The sequence below is a fragment of the Callorhinus ursinus genome, unplaced genomic scaffold (genome assembly GCF_003265705.2).
Source record: "Callorhinus ursinus isolate GAN/ISIS: 27379988/994484 unplaced genomic scaffold, GSC_fseal_2.0 scaffold16, whole genome shotgun sequence".
NCBI lineage: Eukaryota > Metazoa > Chordata > Mammalia > Carnivora > Otariidae > Callorhinus > Callorhinus ursinus.
Window position 1 is genome coordinate 26,489,622 of NW_027397078.1, and position 14,450 is coordinate 26,504,071.

The 14,450-nt window shown below is 35.8% G+C and overlaps 1 protein-coding gene across 5 annotated transcripts in view; it reads right to left on the minus strand.

Moving 5' to 3' along the window:
- CNKSR2 (connector enhancer of kinase suppressor of Ras 2) overlaps nt 1-14,450 on the minus strand; it is a 278,839-nt gene that overhangs the window by 56,989 nt on the left and 207,400 nt on the right. For all 5 annotated transcript variants that reach the window (XM_025857698.2, XM_025857697.2, XM_025857700.2 and 2 more), the window contains 4 exons: nt 5,188-5,236; nt 4,553-4,725; nt 702-775; nt 322-393 (listed from right to left, as the gene is read on the minus strand). In XM_025857698.2, coding sequence (XP_025713483.1) covers nt 322-393; nt 702-775; nt 4,553-4,725; nt 5,188-5,236 — 368 coding nt within the window. The remainder of the gene's footprint in view (nt 1-321; nt 394-701; nt 776-4,552; nt 4,726-5,187; nt 5,237-14,450) is intronic.

Sequence of the window (14,450 nt, forward strand, 5' to 3'; positions counted from 1 at the left end):
CCACCTGGAAATAAATTTGAAGACACATTCTTGAAATGGACTTAAAAAATTTTTTTTTTTTTTACAGTGGATTTCTTTTTTTGTCTATATATGGATTCAGGCACATTTTTGGTAAACTTGATAAACAGTCAACAAGTTTATTTTGATCTTTAAAATGCTGTTCTCTGAAATTAGCTAAGGCTAGATGCAGCTATGCCTGAGTCCATTTTATTTTAAACTGATCGATCACAGTGACATTATTCTCTAATATTAATGTGGAAAGCTTAGAATTCTAAGCCTAACTGACTTTCTAAGTGCTTTGAAATTTAAGTAACATTTTACCTGTTCATATCATCAAGATGCTCAGCAGCAAAATAAAAGCTTTTGATTTTAGGATGACAGGCTTTGAATGCACTGTAAAAGGAAACAAAGTACACTTATTTTATTTCAAATTGGGAAATAAGTTAGAACCAAATAATTTTTATGGGTAAAATTACCTCAACATCTAACCCGAGTTCACATATATAATGCTTCTGCCATGATGACAGAAATCACTAAAAAATTCAATTTTCTGCCCACAAAACTGTTTTCTTATTATCTCAATTTGAAAGCATTAGACAAGCAACCTATAATTTAAAAGCTACAAATTAAAAAACAAAACAAAACTAAACAAAACAACCGCCCTTCCTTTCTCTCCCTCTCCCCAGATAAAATCAACTTACTATTTCTTGCGGCATTCACTGGCTCTATCGATTTTAAATTCAGGCAGACTGATGAATCCTTCTGCTTTTTCATCCTGAAGAGGCAACACTCTTATTTAGGGTGTTATACACAAAGTGTTGAAGCTGATAATACTATATAACTATGCCTTAAAAATTTATACTAATAAATCTGTTCATTTAATTTCTTAAATTTGACATTTTAGAGATTAGAATTCCACTCTTATTTGTTATATTCCTTTAAATTAAAGATATACTTTGAACATTTAGAATACTACAAATTAAGATATACACAGAAATTTTGAAAACTCCTTATATTAGAATGAAGATAGAAAATTCTTTAAATTGTCAAAGTGAAACATGCTTTATAAGTAATTTTCTCACCAGAATGTATATATACTTCCATAACATATAAAATAGCTTCAGTCCACATTCACCATTCATAATTTTCTATAATTTTTAATGTTCAGATGTAAAATACATTGAAGTTTACTAATTCAATTCCTTTTCTGCCTCCAAAAAATCTTTTATCAAACCTGAATTAAATATGCTGTGTAATGAAAAAATGTTCATCATCATTAGCCATCAGGGAAATTCAAATCAAAACCACATTGAGATACCACCTTACACCAGTTAGAATGGCAGAAATTGACAAGGCAAGAAACAACAAATGTTGGAGAGGTTGTGGAGAAAGGGGAACCCTCTTACACCGTTGGTGGGAATGCAAGTTGGTACAGCCACTTTGGAAAACAGTGTGGAGGTGCTTCAAAAAATTAAAAATAGAGTACCCTATGACCCAGCAATTGCACTCCTGGGTATTTACCCCAAAGACACAGATGTAGTGAAAAGAAGGGCCATATGCACCCCAATGTTTGTAGCTGCAATGTCCACAACAGCCAAACTATGGAAAGAGCTGAGATGCCCTTCAACAGACGAATGGATAAAGAAGATGTGGTCCATATATACAATGGAATATTACTCGGCCATCAGAAAGGATGAATACCCAACTTTTACATCAACATGGATGGGACTGGAGGAGATTATGCTAAGTGAAATAAGTCAAGCAGAGAAAGTCAATTATCATATGGTTTCACTTATTTGTGTAACATAGGAGATAGCATGGAGGGCATTAGGAGAAGGAAGGGAAAAATGAAGGGGGGGAATCGGAGGGAGAGATGAACCATGAGAGACTATGGACTCTGGGAAACAAACTGAGGGTTCTAGAGGGGAGGGGGGTGGGGGGATGGGTTAGCCCGGTGATGGGTATTAAGGAGGGCACGTACTGCATGGAGCACTGGGTGTTATATGAAAACAAGGAATCATGGATCACTACATCAAAAACAAATGATGTAATGTATGGTGATTAACATAACATAATAAAATAAAATTAAAAAATAAATATGCTGTGTATTCAAGATTTTATAAATGAAATAAGTTAATTTGATCTTCAAATATCTACCTTGCTATGAATGCTATATATATAAAAGTCATTTTCTACTTGGACAATTGAATGAAATCCATAAAATCCTCCTCTAGAGCTCTAATGTGGCAAGGAAAAACAAGATAGGAGAATTACCCAAAATGTTATGTTTGATACAAGTCATTCCAACTAGGCTAAGACTACCTTTGGCTAAATCCTTTCATTGTTGTTGTCCCTTTCATGGTCATGACCAAGCTCCTCAGACTTTTACTCCCCCAAACTTCGATCTGTGCTGTTATCAGTCCATGGCTCCTTACATATCAAGTTCAAGTGAGATTACACCCCCATCTGCTATCTCAAGGAAAAAAAATACAGATTCTCAATTCTTTCAGTATGTATGTATAAATGTAAAACTTAATAAAAATCTGATTATTACTGACAGTGACTGAAATGTATATTATAAAAAAGAGAGTATTGGGGGGTGGGGGGATGGGTTAGCCTGGTGATGGGTATTGAGGAGGGCACGTTCTGCATGGAGCACTGGGTGTTATGAACAAACAATGAATCATGGAACACTGCATCAAAAACTAATGATGTAATATATGGTGATTAACATAACAATAAAAAAATTAAAAAAAAAAAGAGAGTATTATAACTTTTTCAATATTTTTCAATATGTGAGTATTTTTTTCTTCCAACCTTGGGGTAAACACAATAGTTTCAAATCTCTTTTTCAACTTTAACATCTGCTATACCAACCTTGATGTCTTTAACTTAAAAATTCTAAATTTTGAACAATTTAAAATATATTTGGGGTAGATATGATTTTCCCATAATGATGTGATAAGGGATTTTTACATTTCTCCTAAAAAATCACACTAAGTTATTCTTATAATATATACTATGGAATTATTCATTCACTTCTCACAAGGCTAACACAGTCACAACTCTGAAACTTAGCTACTGTTCAATAAAAAAGGGTCTCAGTTTTTTATCACTTAAATTTTGAAAGATAGAATATAATATAGCATACAGCAGACAAATCTACAAGTGAACTTAAAGAGAAACGAAGACTATATTTTGATACTCTTTGGTTGGCATATAAAAAGTATTTGATATATGTTAAGTGAAAATATTGGTAAAATTGTTTTTTATATCTAAAATAAGATATACTTAGTGAAATAGAAGACTTTTTAGGTAATTGTGTGATTGGCACAAATAATATCAAAAGTGCAGAAAATAACCAAATCCTTCTATATAATATAGGCATTTATATTAAACAGCAAAATGTTACTTTAAGATTTTACAAATGAAATAAGAGGTCAATTTGAAAAATATTACTAACAGCATACTACTGAGTACTGAGTGTATGCCAGCCATTGTTCTAAGTGGGCTTTACATGAACTGATTCATTTCATCCATACGATAGCCAAGTGAGCTAGGTACTATTATTACTCCCCCTTTTAGCAAATGAGGAAACTGATGCTTAGTAACTCACGTGGGTTAAGTCTATTCTCTTAACCATAACAAACATAACTCCTCTAGACATTTTATGTTATAATAATAAGCATAATTACGTTGTTAAATTATATTTCAAAAATTAATCTTCAAATGCAAATTGATGAATGTCTTAACATGACAGTATTCCTGTAAGACTATTTAGCCAGCACACTATATTAAACCATGTCCATTTTTTGAGAAAACAAGTTAACAATAGGAATTATTGTAAAAAAATATCTTAATAAGGTCAACTGATAGATGGGTATGGCAAAAGAATGAAAATAAATGCAGAGTCAAAGAAATATCAACGAATAAGGTATACTCTTGTGGTAGGTTATGATATAACTACTCCGGATAAAGATCTGTTTACTGCAAATGAAACAGGAAATCATAAGAACAATTTAAATATACTATATACACTGCCCTTCCCCCACCCCTCGAATGGGCCAAATGAAATGAATACTTGCAGATTTTCAAAACTAGTCTCCCAGTTCATGTATTCTTTAAGAAAAACAAATTCATGTGCTCTTAATTTACTTAAATTATTAAATAACTTCCTTCCCCCAAGAAAACAGAAAAAATTTTAAAACTTTGAGCAAAAGTGAGACATTTAAAAAAAATCTATTTCAAATTCCATGTATAATCCTTCTAGTTAAGCTATTGCTGGAATTAGTTTGGAATTTTGAATTAGATACACAGAATTTTATCTGTGTTGTGTTTTAGATATGTTGCCACATTTGAATAATTGAGACAACTATCTTTCCAGAACCCCAAAATGCAATCATTTTAAGAAGGCAGATTAAAAAATAACTAGCAGAACTCTCCCAAATAAGGATTAAGGTGGTTATATGATTTTAAATTTTAAGTCCTCAAATGGTGATTCTTTGGGTTAAAGACAGAAAAATGGATGAGAAAACAAAACCCTCTGTCTTACCTCCTCATTAATATACCAATATAGGGATGCATCCTTTAGGACAAACCAATATTTCTTCCATTTCTGTGAAAAATAACTCTTTGCATCTTTCTTTTTCCAAAGCCAACCTTCACAGTCACCCCGGCCAAGATCTTTGCAAGAAATTCGTCTTTTGCTCTTGCCAGCTATAGGACCTAAAGATCATAGTAGGTAAAAATGCTCTTTAAATTTTACACAAGTGTGAAGGTAGAAGATTACTCTATAGCTCATAAAGATAGGTCTAGGTACTTAACCTTAAAAATTCTTATTTTTACACTGTATCAGAATAGAAAACTATGGAAATCTTTAATACTTTTTCCCCCACCTAAGTGACATGCAATGGAATCAGGAGTATGTAATCCCAGTCTCAAAAACAGTCAAGACCATTTATTGTAAAAGGTACCCCTTCATCATAATTGACCTGAAAGAGAAGCTGGTCTTGGCAGTTCTTGCTAGGGGTTTGTGATCTTCTGAACCACAATGGGCTCAGGCAAGAGAGGATGCGTGAAGTATGCTGATTATCACAGGGCAAACTAAGCAGCTATATATTTCATTTCATTTCATTTCATTTCATTTCATTTCATTTCATTTCATTTCATTTCACTTCCTTTTCTTACCTTTGTTTTTCTTCTTTGATTTGTGCTGCAGTGAGGACTGCTGAAATGTCTGAAATCAAAGGACGGGAAGAATGTTATTTGACACTCGGGGTGCCATCCGCAGTGCCAGAATGCTGCACAGAACTCTCAAGAGCTGAACAATGACTCTGAACCCAGGTCAGAGAAAGTACTTTCTTTTTCCAAAGACTCAAAACAAATTCATATAGATCATGTCACTTAACTTTCTAATCAACCATGAAGCGGGAGAGGATATTATCGTTGTCTTTCTTTTGTAGGCAGAGAAAGCAGAGCAGGAAGCACTGGTGAAACTCAGGACTCTTACATATATACAGTACTATTTTTTACCCCCCCCCTTTTTTTTTACGGGTTTATTGTGCTTTCCCAGGCAATATCTCATTTGATTCTCACAAGGGCTTATGAAGTAGTCAGGCAAATAGGACTCTCACTTGTTACTTTGAAGTTCATTCCTTTCCATAAGCCACCAGCACTTGAATGAATATTTTCTTGTCATACCTATTTCTGTTACTAGGACTGGGAAGTAATCTTCGTGTAAGTCATGTTAGTACCTCATCTCCAATGATCTTTACTTTTCCTCTCCTCAGCTACCCATCCCCATGACCAGGTTTGTTATCTTAAGCATGCCCCAACCACTGCCTCTATTATTGACATTTTATGTAGTCCAATAGCTCCAACCCAGTCATTTTTAGAAAATCTTCATTGAGGAATCCAATTCGTCGGCCTTACCACCCTTTTGTGCCTTTTTTTTTCCTCACTTAGTTTTCATGAGACATCATTATAATCATTATATTGAACCATGCTCTCTCCATCATACTTGCCTAGCTAAACAACCATCTCAGCTAAACCCGCCTGTCTGCTCTTATGCTAAGTACCAGAAAAGCCTAATGTTTTAAGAGAAAAACCCACAACTGTATTGACTGGTCTAGCTTTCAATGACTACAAATCACTGGTTCTAGTCAGTCTACTAAGCTACATTGTTGTTCAGTGGTATAATGAGGTTAATTATGTTCTCATGATTAGGTAGCTAACAGGGTACAGAGATAGCATGTGTAATTTCAATTCACAGCTACTCCTTCAAAATGAATTTTAGGTAACAAAATCTTCTTTCTCTTTAGAAGGGTATGCCTATAAGGGGTAATTGGATTTTGCTTACATAAAACTCGCTGGTCTTGGTTTTATACAATACATTTGTATTCTGTGACATACTTTCTTATTTGGTATCTTTGTTCATAAAATAACATTCTACTTATAGTAATTTTCTTGTTTTGTATATGGTTTACTTAATTCTCATGAATATGGTATTACGGATGGATACCAGTCCTAAAGATGAGGATCAGATAAATTGCTGATGTACAGCGTAACCCAGAAATAATTACCTTTAAAGCAATAGAAACATGTTTGTACGTGGTGTGTGTGTGTTTACAACACTTTGCTGGACACATGGCTACAGAAATTCATAATCAATTTTGGAGAGGAAACAAAAGATAAAACCTGTTATGCTGTGTTGATTCTCTTGAGTGCACTTTGTTTCAAAATAAGAGCTCAAATAATAACTCAGGCTAGTGTGCTCAAGTATAGGTAATTTACATAGATTTATTTTCCCTAAATTGTTTGTCTATAAAATTACTGATTGTTTTTTTTTCCTTTCGTGTTTCCACAAGTACTCATTACAATCTTACAGTTCATTATTCTTAAAAATGACAAAGGTGGGGGTGGTTTATTTTTAGGGAGCTATATATATAACAGACAACTTGAAAGAATTGAGTTATATAAGGTACCTCCTATGCCTTTTGCATGCTATTTCTTAGATCCTGGAGGTCTACTTTAAAATCTACACAAAAATATATTTTATGCTCTCCAGGCTTTCTTTATAATAAGATTATCTTTTCTTTCCCCATAGATGTTTTTATACTGAGCGTGATTGCAGAGTATAATCAGTGTACATACTGTTGAAACTCAAGAACTCCCAGGCACGCAATATAGATTTATCCAACATTCAAAGAAGCAAAGCCATAGATGTCTTTTGTAAATATTACAAATACTACAATGAAATTATCTTAAGAGATTTTATTATTTTTCCGTGTGACATTTTCTAAAATAAAAAAATGAATTGAACTACAGTTGAGCCTTCAACAAGGTGGGGAGCTAGGGGCACCAACCGTATAACTTTTGACTCCCCCCAAAACTTAACTATTAATAGCCTACTGTTAAACAGCTTAAGCTACTGTTGACTGGAAATCTTACTGATAATGTGAACAGTTGATTAACTTTATATTTTATATGTTATATGTATTATGTACTGTATACTTACAACAATACCTAAATTTTTCTTACTATTTTTCAGTATTTCTAGGCGATGTGGTTTGCCTGTGAGTTTTTTTCAAATTACCCCTCACCAGGCTAACCCATCCCCCCCTCCCCTCTAGAACCCTCAGTTTGTTTTTCAGAGTCCATAGTATATGCTTTTGAAAGTAATAGGGAAAGCAATGAAAATTACAGTTAAGGAAATAGGTCTCTAGAAGAGAATTAATACAGCAGGCTTCAGGCTGCTATCTCAGAGGGGCCTGCTTGCAAGGTTGGCCCTCAGCTATCATCTGGGAACTTGGCTGGTAAACAGTTCCCTATAACTGACATGAGCTTTACTAAGCAACAAGACTGTTTTGCCCACCCAGGGACTAAACACCTGTTTTTCTTTGGGGAATCTAGAATTTTTGTAGTTGCTAGACAGAGGATGTCTCTATGACCAATCCAATAAAAGTCTTCAGTGCTGAGTCTTTAATGGGCTTTCCTGGGCAGAGACAATATACACGTGACTGCATTTTTGCTGCTTGAGTGAGAATGCACTCCACATGATCTGTCACAAGGAGAAAGCATAGGAAGCCTGCACATAGATTTCTCCAGATCCCATAGGTGTCTTTTTTCCTTACTGCTTTGACTATACCTCCTTGCTGTGTCACTGTAGTAAATCTTAGCTGTGGGTAGAACTACATGCTGAGTCTTGTGAGTCTTTCTAGTGAATCACAGAACATTTGGGTGATCTTGGGGACCCCTGAAAAAGCCTCATATTCAAAAGAGTCCTTACAAACTTATATTAAAAATTGTTCATATGCATAAATAAGCTACTGATAGTGAAGGTTTCCTCATGTCATCAGTGATGGGGTGATTAGGCACTCCTGATGTGCAAATTTATAATCCTGTGTAGTCTTTTCTAGTAGAACTGATGGAATTCTTCATTCTGAATGACAATCGGTATCACTTTTTTTTCAGTTTCTAATGATATCATGAAAAATTTCACATAAGCAAGACATTAAGAACAGACCCATGACTATAATGGCTAACACAGCAGATCATATAAGGTGCTATGACTGAAAAAAAAAGAGAGGCCTGGAATCTTTGCTTTCATGATGATGAATACTTTTCTCATGACAGTGGAAATTTACAATATATTTTATTTTTGTGTTTTTCTTATTAGCTTTAGATCATCCTTCTTCCAGGTTCATGTTCAAGTATATATCCTTCAGAAGTTCTTTCATAACAGTCTGTGTCTAAAGTATATATCCTTTAGAAGTTCTTTCATAACAGTAGCAAGCTCTTCTAGATTTTTATGTTTGAAAATATTAAAAGCCTTCACTCTCGAATAATAGCCTAGCTGGGCATAGAATATTGAGTTGAAAATCATTTTCCCTCAGCAATTTGAATATATTATTTTCTTTTGGCATTTATTGCTACTCTGAAGACATCTGTGGCTACTTTGTCATTTGTCACAAGTTGTCTTTAGTCTCTCAGTAGCTTTTAAAATATTTTTCTCTTTATTCCTGATATTCTGCAATTGTATAAGTTATAATTTCTCTTAAATAATCCTATTTCACATTCATTGTGTTGTCCTTGAAGGTATTATTGCTTTAATTCTGAACATTCTCAGGCATTATGTTTTCAAATGGTCTTTAGCAGTCTCTTTTTTTTCCTTCTAGACATATGTAGACACCTCTCAATTTATCAACCATATATTTTTCATATTTTTTATACTTTCATATTTCTGCAATGCTTTTTAGATAAATTCATTCTGATGTCTTCTAATTTCCTAATTCTCTCTCTTATTGCATCCAGTTTTAGGTTTATCCTATTTGTAGAGTGTTTATTTCACTGACTATATTTTACATATCCAGGATGTTTTGTTGGTATTGGCTCTTTTGACTATCCACTGTTCTTAATCATCCTGTTGTTATTTCAAAATTCATTTTAAGTGCTTTTGTGGATTTTCCATAATTTGTATTTAGTAAGGAAAGAATCACCCAAGTACAAGTCAGAGCTCTGGTCAGTGGCTGTTTTTTATTCAACCTCCTTACTCATGGGCGAGGAAGCTCTGCTTGCTCTCCCATTTGGTTTCACTCAGTGAAGTCAATCCTCAGTTTCCTGACATGGCTGCAGGTCACTTGTTCCCTGATACCCATTACAGCGGACTCCCAGCCATCTTTATCTCTTTCTGGACTCAGAGCCGACCAGCTATGTGGCTTTAGTTCCCATTTAACACTGAACAATTTTGTTCTTTTTTCTGGTACTTGGAGACTAGCTCTTGCTTTTGACCCTGATCATTACCTTTTATGTGTTTGGAGTAGGGTGAGTGTGTGTGTGTCTGTGTATGTGTGTGTGAGTGTGTATGTGTATTTAAAGCATAAGCTCATAATGCTTATTGACCACCAAAAATAGATTCCCTTTGTAAGCATTTGTGAAGATTAACTGCCTTGAAAATGTATTTTTACCTTATTTCTTAAATTATCATTTAATAAAATCTTTTTTTAAAAGATTTATTTAATTATACACAGAGAGAGAGAAAGAGTGAGCACGAGCAGGGGGAAGGGCAGAGGGAGAGGGAGAGGGAGAGAAATCCTCAAGCAGACTCCCTGCTGAGTGAGGAGCATGACGTGGGGCTTGATCCCAGGACCCTGCAATCACGACCTGAGCTGAAACCAAGACGCTTAACCGACTGAGTCACCCAGGTGACCCTCAATGAAATCTTTTTAATGCCCTCACTATACTTTCTGTTTATTGTAGTGAACATCTGGGCAAAAGTTCTTTGAACTTTCTCCCTAAGAATATCTACAAACACTGATCTTTGGTAATGTATGACTTCATATCGTTAGCTAGGACTTCTTGACTGAGCTGCAGTTTTCCTAACTCAATAGATTTTATGTGTACAAAACTGAGCTTATGATATCCACCACCCATTAACCAATCTGCTCCTCTCCTGTCTTCTATCCCTTAGTAAATAGCAATTCCTTTCCCCCCACCCCCAGAGGAGTTCCCATCCAGAATCTTGAAGTCAACCTTAACTCCTCTCTTACATCCCACAGCCAGTCCACCAGCAAGTTATATCAGCTCTGTCTTAAATATATGTTTACAATATGACTTTTTCTTACTACCTCTACTAGTAGCACCCTGGTCTGAGCTACCACCATCCCTTACCTGGATTACCCTTCCTCACTGTCCTCTGTGCCTCTGTTCTTACCTTATTTTTAACAGAAGAGCCAGAGTGATCTCGTTACAATATGATTTGAATCATGTCATTCCTCTACACAAAACTTTCAATTGGCTTCTCATCCCACTCTGAATTTGAATGCTGAAATCCTTGCAATGACCTTGAAGGCCCTGTATGGCCTGGCCCCTTTGTCTCCTGCCCCTACCCTTGCTAACTTTGTTCCAGCCACACTTGCCGCAGCTAGAGCATGCAAAGGCCCATCTTAGGGCTTTACTCTTGCTGTTCCCTTTGTCTGAGTTGTTCTTTGCTCAGATGTTGTTGTGGGTTACTCCCTTAACTTCTTCAGATCGTAACTCAAATGCTTCCTTTTTAGTAAATTCTTCCCAGGCTTCCCTATCTAAAATTATTATTCTCATTGCCCTCACTACTTCCTGTTTCCCTTCCTGCTTCACTTCTCTCCTTAGCACTCAGCATTACTAAAAGTACTTATATTTCTTGTTTATTACCCAGTTTTCCCTCCAAATATAAATGGCATGAAAGAGGAATTCTGTCTATTTTATGCACTGTTTCATCTTCTGCCTAGAACAAGGCCTAGTACAGAGGAAGTGCTCAATAAATACTGGTTGAGTGAATGGAAGTTGAGCAAACCATCAGCAAAGAGCATAGGATGTAGTCTTAATCAGATAACTGTTTTAACCTGAAGAAGTCTTTCAACAGGGGAAATAAACAAGCCAGGTATCTTTTCTCCAGTAAGCCACGTATAGGTCTGTTCTTTTGTAGGTCGTTTCTTTTGGCAGATAAGAAATATTTCTTTTTATCCACTCTCCTTTAGCATTACTTGCACCGAGACAATCTTAGTGCACTTAATAGTTTAAATTTGAATTCAAGACGTGGCTGGCAAAAGGACATTAAATCTGTGTCAAAAGATATATATGCAAATAATTATATGATGAATTATGAATGGGTGTGTTGAAATCATAATTCTACCCATAAAAATAGAATGTGCTAAAATAAAAGGCCATTATGAAAGTATTGTTGATCCTCTACTTAACCATGGCGATGCATGCAATAGTATTCTGTTTGGCTATAAAAGATCCCTTTTTCAGACGTTTGCCTGAAAAGACCATTTATCTTTCATTTTGTCCACAGATGTTCTGTTCAAACTCCATTCCCCCCACTTTTGGATGAGGAAGTGTGGGGGAGGGTAATTTGGGTCATTCTTATACTGAAACTTTCAGAAGCACTTATTTTAATTGTGGAAGAAAATGACAGTTTCTGTGTTACATTTTGAAAGCTCAGCTACTATTAAATTCTTCTCAAGTTGCAAATTGCCACACTTATGGAAAAATTTGCAATCAAAATACTCTCTTGTTGCAATATAGCAACTTCCTCTTACTGTAATTTTCTGCAAAGTCCCAACATTTCTGCACTGACTAGTCAAACCAATAGCTTATTTTCTTATACATAAGAAAAGAAGGTGCTTAGCAATTAGAAATATTTGGGATAAATGACAGCTACTTTCACATATTTAATTTTTAAATAAATAAATGTCTTTGAGATTTAAATATTTCACAAAGAAAAGGATTTTGCCTTACTTTCTCATTATTGCCTGCTGGCAGAAAAAAAGGTCTAAATATGAGGAAGTGGGGTAAGATGCTAATGGGACTAAATATTAAATCAAGAACTCTTCCACTTACAAGAGATAAGCGCACAAGAATTGAACAAGTGTGCTGTTTGTGGTAGCCTTGCACATTCTGCTGCATGACAGAGCAACTGTGAAGTGAGTGGGATGGGAATGAGACCCTGCATGAACATGGGATCTCGGAGTATAGTGGGGTGAGTTTGCTCTGGATTCCGTCAGTAAGGTTAACCTAACTTTATATTGACTGAAAATGCTTCTGCAGGCACTCAAAAATAAGTGTGCTTTTAAAAATAATAAGCATGCTAATAAATTAGCAATCAAAGAATAAAAAGGCAGTGATTGGGGGGTGGAATTTAGAGGTCAAACTCATTAGGTTGGGCAGAATCAATGTTTCATCAAAAGAATATCATACGTATCAGATTCTAAAGGAAGGAAGTGATTGAATCTTATGCAGGATCCCATAAGGTGCTTCCTCTTTTCCTATGGGGTGGTAAGGTAGGAAGGAGAGTGATTAGCGGTGAGTAGTTGAGAAGGGTAACAAGAATTACTACCCTTGGGGGGTGCCTGGGTGGGTGGCTCATGAAGCATCGGCCTTCAGCGCAGGTCATGATCCTAGGGTCCTGGGATGGAGCCCCACATCAGGCACGCTGCTCAGCAGGGAGTCTGCTTGTCCCCTCTGCCCTGCTGGTGCTCTGCCTCCCTCTCTCTCTCTCTCTCAAATAAATCAATGAAATCTTAAAAAAAAAAAAAGAATCACCACTCTTGTGAAATAGGAACTGTCATTCTTGTGTCATAATAATTATCATTTACAGAGGGCTTCTGTGTCAGGCCTAGTATTAGGGAATTTATGTCAGTTATTGACCTTAATCCTTACAATAAACCTCTAAAGTAGTTATCATTAACCCCATTTTAAAGAAGAGAAAACGGAGACACAGAATGTATAAACAGCTTGCTCAGGACCACACAGATATTGGCAGAGTTAAAATTCAATCCCAGCTCTGTCAATCGCAAAACCTGTTCTCTTAATCACTCTGTGCAATACTGCCTCCCAAATAAGTATTCTGTCGTCATAGTAACAATGTGAGAGTAAAGAAAAACTGCTTGTGACACGAAGACTTCCACTTATGAAAACCACTCATGACATGTGATATAAGTACATTGCTACGTGGAAAGAAAGGGTTCTATAAAACAGAAAGATACTAAGGGTAACACTTTATTATTAATGGAGATAATTCAAACTGGAAACATTTTATCAATTTTTAATTTTCATGCTTTTGTCAATTTATTTTAATTAGCAAGTTATATTGCTCTGTGGATTAAAAAAAAGATTTACGGGGCGCCTGGGAGGCTCAGTCATTAAGCATCTGCCTTCGGTTCAGGTCATGATCCCAGGGTCCTGGGATCGAGCCCAGCATCGGACTCCCTGCTCCGTGGGAAGCCTGCTTCTCCCTCCCCCACTCCCCCTGCTTGTGTTCCTGCTCTCTCTGTGTCTCTCTGTGTCAAATAAATAAAATCTTTAAAAAAAAATAAAGATTTGCAAGGTTTTTCTTTTTGGGGGGTGATCATTAATCATAATATCTTCATGAGAGGAGCTCTTATGTTAACATTTTAATTTTGCAAATTAGATAGAAACTAAGGTACAGAAAGGTAATAAGACTCAGCCAAGTTAGACAAGGATGAGACTGCAATCACATTTTATTCAAACCTATTAACAGTGTTAATTGAACTCAGTGCAATTAAAAAACCCTATGTCAATACTGATGAAGGAATCAGTGATCCAAATAAGGCAAGCTGCATCTCCACTAATTCTTTACACAGGAGAAATCTCTTGGAGCTGATTCATTGTGTTATGCAATTTTTCACCTGATACACTGCTGATTATTATGCAATGCCTTAAAATTACTTGGTTCACTTTTTCAAGATGTGGTTTCCAACTACTGCATTAGTTTCTATGAAGGCAGAAGCCATCTGCTTTAGCTCACCAGGCTATACTCAGGTCCTACCACAGGACCTGACATATAATTATCTGTTGAAAGCATGAATCAAACAGTTCCTGACCACCTATGTGTGCAGGTCACTGAGGCTATGCATTACGGCAACTTGTATGCAATCTGTCAGCGCATCCTG